General features: G+C 41.8%; 1 protein-coding gene across 1 annotated transcript; it reads right to left on the bottom strand.

Annotated features, from left to right (window-relative positions):
• Nucleotides 1–5,145: 5,145 nt before the first annotated feature.
• LOC148210872 (uncharacterized) lies at nt 5,146–13,869 on the bottom strand. The gene is made up of 6 exons (XM_088125228.1): nt 13,487–13,869; nt 10,365–10,541; nt 8,479–10,186; nt 6,758–8,272; nt 5,880–6,674; nt 5,146–5,781 (listed from the first exon to the last, which is right to left on the bottom strand). The coding sequence occupies exons 1-6, from the start codon at nt 13,867–13,869 to the stop codon at nt 5,146–5,148; spliced, it is 5,214 nt and encodes a 1,737-aa protein (XP_087981354.1).
• Between the last annotated feature and the right edge of the window lie 1,105 nt (nt 13,870–14,974).

Raw genomic sequence — 14,974 nt, 5'->3', positions numbered from 1 at the left:
CGTACTTTTCTCATTCTTCTTTTTTTTTTTTTTTGCTTTTCTTGATCTTTGTTTCCTCATTAACCTCCTTAGTTTCACCCGTTAGGGTTAACCTTTTGTTGTAGAAACGTGACACGGTAGGCCTGTTTGACCACAAAAACGAACTCTTTCCCATCATTCTTAGCTAAAAAGGCTTAAATATTCTTAAAGTAGAACATGTATATAACATTGCTGGATAAATAAATGGTATTTTGAGAAAAATGTAATCAAAGTTGGAAGAAAATCATAGTTTTCTGTTTGAAAGAATTGCACCTAGCGCAATTTTGATGGTCAACCCCTCCAAAACGTGCATTTCACTTAATGAAGGGCAAGGGAGTCAATTCATATATGTTTAAATGAAATAAAATCGTGCAGCCCAAATCAAGAATAGTTTGTTTAAAGAATCTCAACCTATTCCCTCCTATTTTGGTGGGAAGTTCAACCACTTTGAATGCCTATATAAGGGAGTCTCTCCCCCAACAGCAAACCATCCATTTCTATCTCATTTTCATCATCATTTACTTCATTCTTAGCTTTATTTTTTGTTCACTAGCTTTAGAGTTCGTTTGATTTATGTTCTACTTGTTATTTCTTTGTAGAGCTTCGTTTGATTTATGTTCTAGTTGTTATTTCTTTGTATTTTCAACTTCTACTCATTGTTTTACTTTTAATTCAAGTTCTTTCTTCCATTCTTCATCTATTCTGTTCTTTTAAAGTTTTTAAGCGATTTACACTTCACTCACGCTCGAAAGGCAAGACGGTTAAGCTAGAACTCTTTGTACGTTGTATTCATTTCAATTCAATGGAAATTACTTCTCTTATGTTTTCGGGTGTTTTATTCCCCTTAATTATGCACTAATTGATAAGCACCAAGGTTGATCGTGTTTACAAAGCTAGAGGTCCTTCTAGGATCCTTGCAAACATTCCCAAAAACGACTAACTTACCGAATGATTCCAACCAAGAGTAAGGTTAGAAGATGAATCACTCTTAGATCGGACTTAGAATCTACGATAGACACTCCTAGATCCTAAGACGACTCACTCCAGAATTAGCTTGATCGAGACTAATCCAATAAATCGGTTTAACATCAAACCTAAAGCAAGATTTGAAAGAAGCAACACCAAAAGTGTTAAGGAACAAAAGTTCTTGAATTTCAATATGTTTTAATCTTAAGTTCTCCATAACAAGAGCATTACAAGCCTTTAAATAGGCCAAATGGTCGTTCAACATAAGAACACCAAAAGTTTTTCAAAATACTACTTAATGCAAATTGTAGAAAATAAGACATGCAAATTAAAACTTGATTGCACATCATTCTAGACACTTAAATGCGGATCAGAAAACGTAGTCATGCTTCAAATGGTCTTATCTACGTGCTGTAGGAGGCGCTTCACATTTGGATATGGTTTGACAACTTTTGACTTCACAAACTCCAAAGAGGTGCAATCTGCAGGCACCTGTTCACGAATCTGCACACTTTTTTTTGTCCTCCGTGCCATCTCTCAAAATAGACAACTTTTCCCGTGCCATCTTTGCTCCATTCTCTTCTTGACTCATTGAAGTAACATTATGAATAAATTCGGGCTCAAAACTCTTTGTTGGTTCTTGTGCATTAACAAGCTTTTGAAGGTGCAGTGTGAAAACCTCTTGAATCTTCCTTGCCTTTCTTGTAATAATTGCTCCTTTGATATATGTAATTGGTCACAAATGGATTCGTATCATCCCCCCTTTCTTTAAAAGGATTTGTCCTCAAATCAAGGTTTTCATTTCCTTCATCAAAACGAATCAAGTTAGTCCAATGATAAGCCTTAACAACTTGTTCCTTACCTTGTGAGTTGTATATTGGAGCTTGAAGATTTATGATTTTCTTCGTTGGACATGTCACTTCTTTCTTCTTGAAAATTTCTATGGCCCTTTCTTGTTTGCCTTCTTTGAGTTAACACCACATTTTGACTTCCTTGAAGTGCAATCTTGAAGTCTTCATGTAATATCATCCTTCTTAGTCTTCTTATGTTTGGACTTGGACAAATTCTTCGTTCCTTCCAAAAGTGCTTCCAAACCCAATCACTTGGTTTGTTGAAATTGTGCTCGGATTTATTTTTCCTCCACTTGGTACTTTGCATTTGCATTCTCCAACATAACATTCTGCTTTCTCGACCATGGAATTCTTTATACAAATTCTTGGATAAGTAGTTTTCCACAATGCCTTTCACCTTAGGTTTCTTATGTCCATGGTTACCTACACAATAAGGAAGCAAGTTAGTATCTTTAAAATTAAGATATATTTTATACTTACCTTGTAAGACAATCTCAAGATCATGAGAAGATGATAGGATAACTCTTCTTGGCTCCTTTATAGCTTCCTTTGTTTCTTGTATTCGATCATGCTTGAATTGAAAAGTTGGAATTTCCTGCAAAAATCTTAGAAAAGTAGAAAGACTAGGATAAAATATGTGAGCTTGATAGTAAAGGTCCTTATGCAACAATGCTATAAGATTTGACTTATATTGACAAATGGATTGGATCTTGCTATTTTCCTCTTCTTTCTCCTTTGAATTCCTTTCTCTTAACTCTTCTCTTTCTCTCTTTTCTTTGAACTCACTTTTATCAAAATCAGAATCTTTGCGATCTTGTTCAATAAATTCATCAACATGTGCTTTAGAATCTTCCTCAAATTTTGCATCATATTTCTCACAAGCATCATTTGAATCAACAACACTATTTCTTATCACCATGACTTCTTTATTGACACATTCTTTGCTCATGTGTCCAAACCCTTTGCACTTCCAACATGTAAGAGAATTAGTCTTCTCCCTTACCTCCTTTGGAACTTCATTGTTTTTGGCATTGGAGCTCTCGGCCTGCACTCTTTTGACAGCACCAAACTTCCCTTTTGGTTGCATGAATTCATTCCATTTGGAATGCTCCTCTTCTTTCCTCAATTGATCTTCAATTTTGATAGCATGGTGATACATATCTTCCAAGTAAGGTGGTGGATTTCTATCAATATGATGAACAATTTCCAGATTCAAACCTCCAAGGAATCTAAACATGGTTTCTTCCTCTTCTTCTCGAATGTGTGCTTTTTCCATTAAAATCACCATCTCTTGATAATACTCATCAACACTTTTTGTTCCCTGCCTCAAAGCTTGCAGTTTAGTTTTCAAATCATTTTTATAATGTTTGGGAGCATACCTCATTCTCATGGCTTCTTTGAGTTTTTCCCAAGTTTCTATTTGATCCTCATCTTTCCTTCTTTTCTCGGATTTGAGATGTTGATACCATTCATTAGCATGATTAATGAATTCGGCAATGACAAGTCTCATCTTCTTATTTTCACTATATGTAGAGCAATGAAATACACGTTCTATCTTTCTTTCCCATCGCAAGTAAGCATCGGGGTCCGCCGTTCCACTAAATGGTGGAATTTTGAGTTTAGCTCCGCCATCTCTATTTTCATTTACTCTTTCCCATCTCTTCGGTTGCATAATGTTGGCAAAGTTATTCCTTCCTCTACTCCCAACTTGTTCTTTTTGTACATCGAAGTCAAACATACCTTCATCTTCCTGTAAGACTCGTTCTTCTCTTCGTTGTTGCACCCTTCTTTCCTGCCTATCTTCCCTCATCATTTCCACCATACCTTTAATTGATTGAAGAATGGCCATAGTAGGATCTTGCGGTACTCCCTGTGACATTTTGTTAGAAAAATAAAATAACAAAATAAGGACCTTTCCACTCCTCTCACTAGGATTTCACTCAAGGACACTCGTGTTTATCACTCGAGGGTAGGCTTTTGGTACTAGGTCAATGATGTAAGGGTTGGCTTAAATTTTGGTGCAATCTTGCTTAAAGCTTGATATAACTAATTCAATGATCAATTCTCACAAACTAAGACTACAGCAACTCAATCTTAGGATAAAAAACTTGATAATTTAAACAAAACACAACATAATGAAAAGAACTTTTCATGTGCCTCGGATCTTCGAATGCTTTTTTTTTGTGCTACTGTTTTCTTTCTTTTGCTACTGATTTTTGTTTCTTTTGCTTCTGTTTTTTTTTCTCTTTTGCTTCTATTTTTTTTTTCTTTGCTAATAATCCGAGAGCAAAAATACAAGAATTTCAAGGCAAGTTGTAGTATGTCTGGTTACACTTTGTAAGAGCTACTTTCGAAAAAAGAAAAAATGACAGAATATAAAATTAGACAAAGTAAAGATATTTCACCTCTAGAGCCGACCAAAGGATGTCGACCAATGCTCTGATACCAAATGATAAGCGCCAAGGTTGCTCATGTTTACAAAGCTAGAGGTCCTTCTAGGATCCTTGCAAACATTCCCAAAAACGACTAACTTACCGAATGATTCCAACCAAGAGTAAGGTTAGAAGATGAATCACTCTTAGATCGGACTTAGAATCTACGATGGTCACTCCTAGATCCTAAGACGACTCACTCCAGAATTAGCTTGATCGAGACTAATTCAATGAATCGTTTAACATCAAAACCTAAAGCAAGATTTGAAAGAAGCAACACCAAAAGTGTTAAGGAACAAAAGTTCTTGAATTTCAATATGTTTTAATCTTAAGTTATCCATAACAAGAGCATTACAATCCTTTAAATAGGCCAAATGGTCGTTCAACATAAGAACACCAAAAGTTTTTCAAAATACTACTTAATGCAAATTGTAGAAAATAAGACATGCAAATTAAAACTTGATTGCACATCATTCTAGACACTTAAATGCGGATCAGAAAACGTAGTCATGCTTCAAATGGTCTTATCTATGTGCTGTAGGAGGCGCTTCACATTTGGATATGGTTTGACAACTTTTGACTTCACAAACTCCAAAGAGGTGCAATCTGCAAAGACACCTGTTCACGAATCTGCACACTTTTTTTGTCCTCCGTGCCATCTCTCAAAATAGACAACTTTTCCCGTGCCATCTTTGCTCCATTCTCTTCTTGACTCATTGAAGTAACATTATGAATAAATTCGGGCTCAAAACTCTTTGTTGGTTCTTGTGCATTAACAAGCTTTTGATGGTGCAGTGTGAAAGCCTCTTGAATCTTCCTTGCCTTTCTTGTAATAATTGCTCCTTTGATATATGTAATTGGTCACAAATGGATTCGTATCACAGATGATCCCTAGACTCCAAACAAGCACAAAAAACACAAGTAGCAGGCACCAACGCATTCCACTGGCGAAGACGATCACGCGTAGATAGGCGATCACGAATTGCCAACCCAGAAATAAACGAATGTTTAGGGATATTCCCACCAAACCATGACAAGGAAAAATAAGGAACTGGCGGACGACGAGGACGAAGAAGCCCCCAAGCACTAGAGACCGAAAAAAGGCCAGACACCGCAGGAGTCCAGACAAGGCGATCCTCCTGACCAACCACGGCTTGCACCGACATCACCTCCGGGAGAAGATCAATAAGATCCATCGAAACACAAGGCCACCGCCAGGAACCGTCAGGGAGCAAAAAGTCAGCAACCTTAGCCATAGAAGAGCTAGCAGCATCATAAATGACCCTATCCCCACACCTCGGGTGAATCGGACCCCCCGGCAACCAGGGATCGTGCCACACAAAACAAAGCCGACCATCCCCAAGAACAGTATGCACCAGAGGACGGAGTGAATCCCGGACACCCAGAATATCCCGCCAACAACAGGAAAACCGAGGCGAAGGACGGACAGTCCAAATACAAGAACCCCGCAAAGCATAAGCCTCCACCCAAGCGACCCACAACGACCCAGCACGCTTGAGAAGAAGCCAGAACAACTTCATAATAGCAGCAGAATTCCACGAAGCCAAGTGGCGAACACCCAGCCCCCCCCCCCCCCAAGAGGAAGACAGACCTCAGACCAAGCCACCTTCGCCCCAGAGGACCCACCCTCACAACCCTTCCACAAAAACGAGCGAAGAATACGCTCCACCTCATGCACCACCCGGGTCGGAAGAACAAAAGCACTGGCCCAGTAAACCTGAAAACTCTGAAGCACCGAGCGAATGAGCTGCAAACGACCAGCAAAAGAAAGCACACGAGCCGACCAACTCCGAATACGAGCACTAATCTTCTCCAACAAAGGCTTACAATCTCGAAAAGACAACCGACGAGAAAGGAGCGGAACGCCAAGATACCGCACCGGGAGAGTTGCCACCGAAAACCCCAAGAAAGAAGCCAACCCCTGCACCTCCTCAAGAGGAAGACCGGCCCCAAAAAAAGAGCTCTTACGAGTATTAGCAACAAGACCCGACAACGCCTTAAACTCCACCAATGAATCCCGAATAAAGGAAAGAGAACCAACATCCCCATGCGAAAAAATTATTAAGTCATCAGCAAAACACAGGTGAGTCAAACCAATCCGATCACACTTCGGATGATATCGAAACCCCACCGGCGGGCGATGAAGCATACGCGACAACACTTCCATGGCCATAACAAAAAGATAAGGGGAAAGAGGATCCCCTTGACGAAGCCCACAACGACCAGGAAAATAACCCTCAAGCGAACCATTCAGCGAAATGGAGAACATCGGAGACGTCACACAAGCTCGGATCCAATTAACAAAGCAAGCCGGGGTCCCAATGGCCAGTAACAGACCAAACAGGAAATCCCAATGCATCGAATCATACGCCTTCTGAAGATCCACCTTAAGCACACAACGAGGGATACCCTTATTAAGATGATACCCCCCAACAAGCTCCTGACAAAGCAAAATATTGTCCACAATACGAGTCCGGGCACAAAAGCAGACTGATTCTGACTAATAAACCTGGGGAGCCAGACTTTCAACCGGTTAGCTAAAAGCTTCGTGATGCACTTATACAACACATTACAGCATGAAATAGGGCGAAAATGCCCTAACCCCGAAGGATTGGGAATCTTAGGGATCAAAGTAAGCGATGTAGCATTCACCCCAGAAGGCAAAAAGGACGTATCAAAGAAATGCAACACCGCTTTACAAAAGTCATCGCCCACAACACTCCAAGCCGCTTTAAAGAAGCCCACGGAGAACCCATCCGGACCAGGAGCCTTACCACTAGCCATCGAAAGCAACACCTCCCGCACCTCAAGAGAAGTAACAGGACGACACAACTCCACCCCACACTCAGGAGGCCACACCAAATCCACAATAGCAGCCAGACGAGCAGTAAGATCACGATAACCTACACATTCCGAGCCCAACAACCGACGATAAAAACTAACCGTCAATCGAGCAATCTCAGCACGATCAGTAACAACCCGACCTGCATCATTCGTCAAGGAGGCAAGATCATTACGAACAATCCGGCCTCGAACACTACGGTGGAAAAAAGCAGAGTTCTGGTCTCCCAAAGAAAGCCACCGGACCCGGGACTTCTGATGCAACGAAGCCTCCTCCATCACAGCCCAATCCCAGAAATCACGAGAGGCGACCCGCTCCTCCTCTTGAGCACCTATCGAAGAAGGGTCACGCAAAAGTAAAGCCTGAGCAGCAAGCATACGAGCACGCGCCTCCTGCACACCCTTCTGAATAGTACCAATATGATGGCCGAAACGACGCAACACAGGCTTCAAAGCACGAAGATTCATACCAAAACTCACAAGAGGAGAAACCTGAGAATGAACCTTCCACGTGTCCCGAACAACTGACAAGAACAGGGGATCCGCAGCCCAATGGTCAAAGAACCGAAAAGACGGGCGACACCTAGGCACCTCAGCACCAACTAGAAAAACAAGAGGGCAATGATTAGAGACACCCCACTCACGAACCTGAACCTCAAAAACAGGCATGGAACTAAACCAAGCGGAATTGACCAAAACACGGTCAAGGCGCTTGAGAATAAGACCAGCCCCCAAATGCTTATTTGTCCAAGTAAACCAAGACCCAGACACACGAGGCTCCACCAAATCGGCCCGTAACAAAACATCATCAAAACACTCCATATCTGACAAAACAGGACTACCACCCAGAACCTCAGACGAATGCCGAATAGCATTAAAATCACCCATCACCACACCAGGACCAGACCAAGTCGAACATATGGACACAAGAGAGTCCCACAACAGAGCCTGCTCAGAGGTGAAATTAGAAGCATAAACACAAAGAACCTGCACCGAAAGCTGAGAAACTCGATCGAAAACAACACCATACACAAACTGATCAGAAATAGTAGTCGGGGAAAAATCATAACGTCCCGGGCGCCACAACACCCAAATCCTACAAACAACAGAAGAAGAATAACTGCTGACGCACTGCCAATGCACCTGGAAGGGGCGAAAGACAGAGGCAAAATTACGATGCAAAACAAAACTCAGCACGAAAACTACTCATAAACGAGCGGACCTCGCGGCCCCTTGCGGCGGCATTCAAACCTCGCACATTCCACGAGCACCAACTAGTCATGGGCTACAGGAGGGGAAGAAGAACCCGCCCTGGAAACAGGGGACAAGCGACGACGACGAGAGACAACCGTAGTGAAACGCTCCTGATCATCACCAGAGAAAAAACCATCCCCAAAAAGCGGCGAAAACACCCCCTCACCACTATCCCGACACGAAGGGCCAGGAAAAAGAACAGCCTTACCACTATCCCGACCCGAAGGACCAGAGTCATGACCAGTCGTAGCAGTCTCAGTAGGTAACGACAAAGCCTCAAAACGGTTACCAGAAACAGCCCGCTCCACTGGACGAGCAGGAGCCACAGCAGCAAGGGCCCGACCAGGCCCAGACACCACAACTGGGGAAACAGAAGCTGGAGGGGCTGACACCGGCGGGACCGGACCCCGAGGCGCCTTAGGAACCCAGACCTGCTCAACGGAACAAGTCGAATCAGAATGGCCAATGATACAGCATTTCGAACACCGCCGTGGCTTCCAGGCATACGCAACAGCAACGGTAAACAAGACATCACAAACCTTCACCTTAACTGACGAAGGAAAAGATGAAGCAGCCCGCATCTCAACACAAATACGGGCAAAAGACAGACGGCTACGATCCTCAGTAGCCTTATCAAGACAGAGAGGCACACCCAACACACTAGCAATAACACTAAGCCCCCGGGGAGTCCACAGCTCAAGCGGAATATTAGACAATTTAACCCAGACTAGAACAGAAGCAAAAGAAAAAGACTGAGGAACAATACCAGGAGTCCAAGGACGGAGGAAGAGCGGCTTCCCCCCAATGTGCCACGGCCCATGGGACAGAACCCAATCACAGGAAGAAGCATGCAGGAACTGGAACACAATGAGCCCGTCATCCAGATAAGTAATAACCGGCTCTTCCACACTTGCCCAAATCTGAGCCACCAGATGGGAAACCACAGCATAAGGAGGTCGAGAGTCAAGAAACTGACCCACCAAAGAATTAGCCCACAACTTCTCCCCCTCCCCAACAATATCATCAGAGGGAACCGCAACGAGCTCCCCATTCATCACCACTGGAGGAAAACACTCAAGCCGAGTCGCCACCCCAGAAGATGAGCCAAAAAGGCCACGCCAAGAATCTGGGCCGCAAGGAGGCAAACCACTCGAAGAACCAGCCCTAATAGCCCTCGAACATGTCCCAACCGACTCCGAAACAGGCCCCAAGTCATGAACCTGAGAGGAAACCGAATGAAACAAAGAAGGACCGGGGGGAGTCGGCGCCAAAACAGCCGGAATCGGCCCCGAAGAGACAGAACCAGCCTGAACTGGTAAGGAACCATGCTGAACCGGTGCCAAACATGCAAAACCAGCCAGAACCGGGGGGGAACCGGGCAAAACCTGTGCTGAACAGGCCAAAGCCGCCGCAAACGGCACCAAACCCGCAGAAGCAGCCAGAACCGGCGGAGTGCCGGGCAAAACCGGAGCGGAATCGGCCAAACCAGTCGGAACCGGCGCCGGACCGAGGAAAACCGGCGCTGACCCAGTCGAACCATCCGGAACCGGCACGGACCCAGTCAAACCAACCTGAACCGGCGCAGAATTAACCGAACCAGGCTGAACCGCAACCGAATCGGACTGCTCACCAGCACCACGCGGCCCATGCAACCTAGGGTTCACTCCCATCCCATCACTAGCTCCGGCGCCGTCTCCCACCTTCGGCACCGGCGATGTCCGCAGCGGCCTGAACGGAGCACCACCCCGACCCTTAGATTTCTTCATTGCACGAACCACCGAATTAAAAAACCCGTGATCCAGCCTTCACCGTCCCAATAACCGCAGAACGGAACCAGCCACCGCACAATCGAAATCAGAATGGCCCACCGCTGCAAAAGTTTCCCTGAAACCACCGCCAAGCACGAAACGAACACCACCCCACCACCGTCGAACACAAAACGACAATCAGCAAACAACAATGGCCACCGCTTGATCGAAACCAGAATGACCCACTGTTGCAAAACAAACCCCCGAATCCACCGCCAAGCGCGAAATTGAAGACGATCAACACCGCTTCAACCTCCATTTCGTGCTTCCACCAAACGGACCCACCACTCAAACCCACCCAGACCTGCACGAAGTTCACGCCAAATGCAAGCCAGACGTACACGAAATCACTACACGGCCAACACCAACCAGCATCAAAACAAAAATCCAATCACGATCACAGAACCTGATCGGAAGGCCTTGATCAAAAATCCCCAACCCAGACGGCCGGGTGATTTCTTTGTTCTCTTTACTGTTTTGTTTTGTTGCCTTGATCTCGGGCTGTGAGATCCTCCTTATGCTTTTCTTGTTTTAATATATTTATTTACCTCTGCAAAAAAAAAAACAACTTTAAGAACGAATGCAGCCATCAATAACACCTACCAGCCTTCACTCCATGGCCTACAATTTTTTTACAACATGAGATGCACAAATATAATAAAAAAATTGAGCAAGCAACCATTGACTCACACACCCGCCCCTTAGTGCTACTTACACACTGCTATGCTTCCAAACCATGCGTCGATTCAACACCTAAGCATCAAGATACAAAAACAGCAATTAAAACAGAAATTTCAGCCATTGAAATCGGTTCAAAGGTGCTTTGAGTGTTTCGTTACCGCAAAAATTTACTTCATTCAGGTGCAGGTAATGATAAGCGCAAAGGTTGCTCGTGTTTACAAAGCTAGAGGTCCTTCTAGGATCTTTGCAAACATTCACAAAAACGACTAACTTACCGAATGATTCCAACCAAGAGTAAGGTTAGAAGATGAATCACTCTTAAATCGGACTTAGAATCTACGATGGTCACTTCTAGATCCTAAGACGACTCACTCCAGAATTAGCTTGATCGAGACTAATCCAATGAATCTGTTTAACATCAAACCTAAAGCAAGATTTGAAAGAAGCAACACCAAAAGTGTTAAGGAACAAAAGTTCTTGAATTTCAATATGTTTTAATCTTCAGTTATCCATAACAAGAGCATTACAAGCCTTTAAATAGGCCAAATGGTCGTTCAACATAAGAACACCAAAAGTTTTTCAAAATACTACTTAATGCAAATTGTAGAAAATAAGACATGCAAATTAAAACTTGATTGCACATCATTCTAGACACTTAAATGCGGATCAAAAAACGTAGTCATGCTTCAAATGGTCTTATCTATGTGCTGTAGGAGGCGCTTCACATTTGGATATGGTTTGACAACTTTTGACTTCACAAACTCCAAAGAGGTGCAATCTGCAAAGGCACCTGTTCACGAATCTGCACACTTTTTTTGTCCTCCGTGCCATCTCTCAAAATAGACAACTTTTCCCGTGCCATCGTTGCTCCATTCTCTTCTTGACTCATTGAAGTAACATTATGAATAAATTTGGGCTCAAAACGCTTTGTTGGTTCTTGTGCATTAACAACCTTTTGAAGGTGCAATGTGAAAGCCTCTTGAATCTTCCTTGCCTTTCTTGTAATAATTGCTCCTTTGATATATGTAATTGGTCACAAATGGATTCGTATCATCCCCCCTTTCTTTAAAAGGATTTGTCCTCAAATCAATGTTTTCATTTCCTTCATCAAAACGAATCAAGTTAGTCCAATGATAAGCCTTAACAACTTGTTCCTTACCTTGTGAGTTGTATATTGGAGCTTGAAGATTTATGATTTTCTTCGTTGGACATGTCACTTCTTTCTTCTTGAAAATTTCTATGGCCCTTTCTTGTTTGCCTTCTTTGAGTTAACACCACTTTTTGACTTCCTTGAAGTGCAATCTTGAAGTCTTCATGTAATATCATCCTTCTTAGTCTTCTTATGTTTGGACTTGGACAAATTCTTCGTTCCTTCCAAAAGTGCTTCCAAACCCAATCACTTGGTTTGTTGAAATTGTGCTCGAATTTATTTTTCCTCCACTTGGTACTTTGCATTTGCATTCTCCAACATAACATTCTGCTTTCTCGACCATGGAATTCTTTATACAAATTCTTGGATAAGTAGTTTTCCACAATGCCTTTCACCTTAGGTTTCTTATGTCCATGGTTACCTACACAATAAGGAAGCAAGTTAGTATCGTTAAAATCAAGATATATTTTATACTTACCTTGTAAGACAATCTCAAGATCATGAGAAGATGATAGGATAACTCTTCTTGGCTCCTTTATAGCTTCCTTTGTTTCTTGTATTCGATCATGCTTGAATTGAAAAGTTGGAACTTCCTGCAAAAATCTTAGAAAAGTAGAAAGACTAGGATAAAATATGTGAGCTTGATAGTAAGGGTCCTTATGCAACAATGCTATAAGATTTGACTTATATTGACAAATGGATTGGATCTTGCTATTTTCCTCTTCTTTCTCCTTTGAATTCCTTTCTCTTAACTCTTCTCTTTCTCTCTTTTCTTTGAACTCACTTTTATCAAAATCAGAATCTTTGCGATCTTGTTCAATAAATTCATCAACATGTGCTTTAGAATCTTCCTCAAATTTTGCATCATATTTCTCACAAGCATCATTTGAATCAATAACACCATTTCTTATCACCATGACTTCTTTATTGACACATTCTTTGCTCATGTGTCCAAACCATTTGCACTTCCAACATGTAAGAGAATTAGTCTTCTCCCTTACCTCGTTTGGAACTTCATTGTTTTTGGCATTGGAGCTCTCGGCCTTCACTCTTTTGACAGCACCAAACTTCCCTTTTGGTTGCATGAATTCATTCCATTTGGAATGCTCCTCTTCTTTCCTCAATTGATCTTCAATTTTGATAGCATGGTGATACATATCTTCCAAGTAAGGTGGTGGATTTATATCAATATGATGAACAATTTCCAGATTCAAACCTCCAAGGAATCTAGACATGGTTTCTTCCTCTTCTTCTCGAATGTGTGCTTTTTCCATTAAAATCACCATCTCTTGATAATACTCATCAACACTTTTTGTTTCCTGCCTCAAAGCTTGCAGTTTAGTTTTCAAATCATTTTTATAATGTTTGGGAGCATATCTCTTTCTCATGGCTTCTTTGAGTTCTTCCCAAGTTTCTATTGGAAACTCCTCTTTCCTTCTTTTCTCGGATTTGAGATGTTGATACCATGCATTAGCATGATTAATGAATTCGGCAATGACAAGTCTCATCTTCTTATTCTCACTATATGTATAGCCATCAAACACGTGCTCTATCTTCCTTTCCCATTGTAAGTAAGCCTCGGGGTCCGCTGTTCCACAAAACGCTGGAATTTTGAGTTTAACTCTGCCATCTCTATTTTCATGAACTCTTTCCAATCTCCTCGGTTGCATAATGTTGGCAAAGTTATTCCTTCCTCTTCCTCCAACTTGTCTTTCTTGGACATCGAAGTCAAACATACCTTCATCTTCCTGTAAGACTCGTTCTTCTCTTCGTTGTTGCACCCTTCTTTCCTGCCTATCTTCCCTCATCATTTCCACCATACCTTGAATTGATTGAAGAATGGCCATAGTAGGATCTTGCGGTACTCCCTGTGACATTTTGTTAGAAAAATAAAATAACAAAAAAAGGACCTTTCCACTTCTCTCACTAGGATTTCACTCAAGGACACTCGTGTTTATCACTCGAGGGTAGGCTTTTGGTACTAGGTCAAAGATGTAAGGGTTGGCTTAAATTTTGGTGCAATCTTGCTTAAAGCTTGATATAACTAATTCAATGATCAACTCTCACAAACTAAGACTACAGAAACTCAATCTTAGGATAAACAACTTGATAATTTAAACAAAACACAACATAATGAAAAGAACTTTTCATGTGCCTCGGATCTTCGAATGCTTTTTTTTTGTGCTACTGTTTTCTTTCTTTTGCTACTGATTTTTGTTTTTTTTGCTTCTGGTTTTTTTTTTCTCTTTTGCTTCTATTTTTTTTTCTTTGCTAATAATCCGAGAGCAAAAATACAAGAATTTCAAGGCAAGTTGTAGTATGTCTTGTTACACTTTGTAAGAATTACTTTCGAAAAAAGAAAAAATGACAGAATATAAAATTAGACAAAGTAAAGATATTTCACCTCTAGAGCAGGCCAAAGGATGTCGACCAATGCTCTGATACCAAATGATAAGCGCCAAGGTTGCTCGTGTTTACAAAGCTAGAGGTCCTTCTAGGATCTTTGCAAACATTCACAAAAACGACTAACTTACCGAATGATTCCAACCAAGAGTAAGGTTAGAAGATGAATCACTCTTAGATCGGACTTAGAATCTACGATGGTCACTTCTAGATCCTAAGACGACTCACTCCAGAATTAGCTTGATCGAGACTAATCCAATGAATCGGTTTAACATCAAACCTAAAGCAAGATTTGAAAGAAGTAACACCAAAAGTGTTAAGGAACAAAAGTTCTTGAATTTCAATATGTTTTAATCTTCAGTTATCCATAACAAGAGCATTACAAGCCTTTAAATAGGCCAAATGGTCGTTCAACATAAGAACACCAAAAGTTTTTCAAAATACTACTTAATGCAAATTGTAGAAAATAAGACATGCAAATTAAAACTTGATTGCACATCATTCTAGACACTTAAATGCGGATCAGAAAACGTAGTCATGCTTCAAATG

This window comes from Momordica charantia, assembly GCF_013281855.1.
Source record: "Momordica charantia cultivar OHB3-1 chromosome 6 unlocalized genomic scaffold, Mcharantia_2.0 BLBB01000006.1, whole genome shotgun sequence".
Classification (NCBI taxonomy): Eukaryota; Viridiplantae; Streptophyta; class Magnoliopsida; order Cucurbitales; family Cucurbitaceae; genus Momordica; species Momordica charantia.
This window is presented reverse-complemented; position numbering and strand designations above follow the sequence as displayed.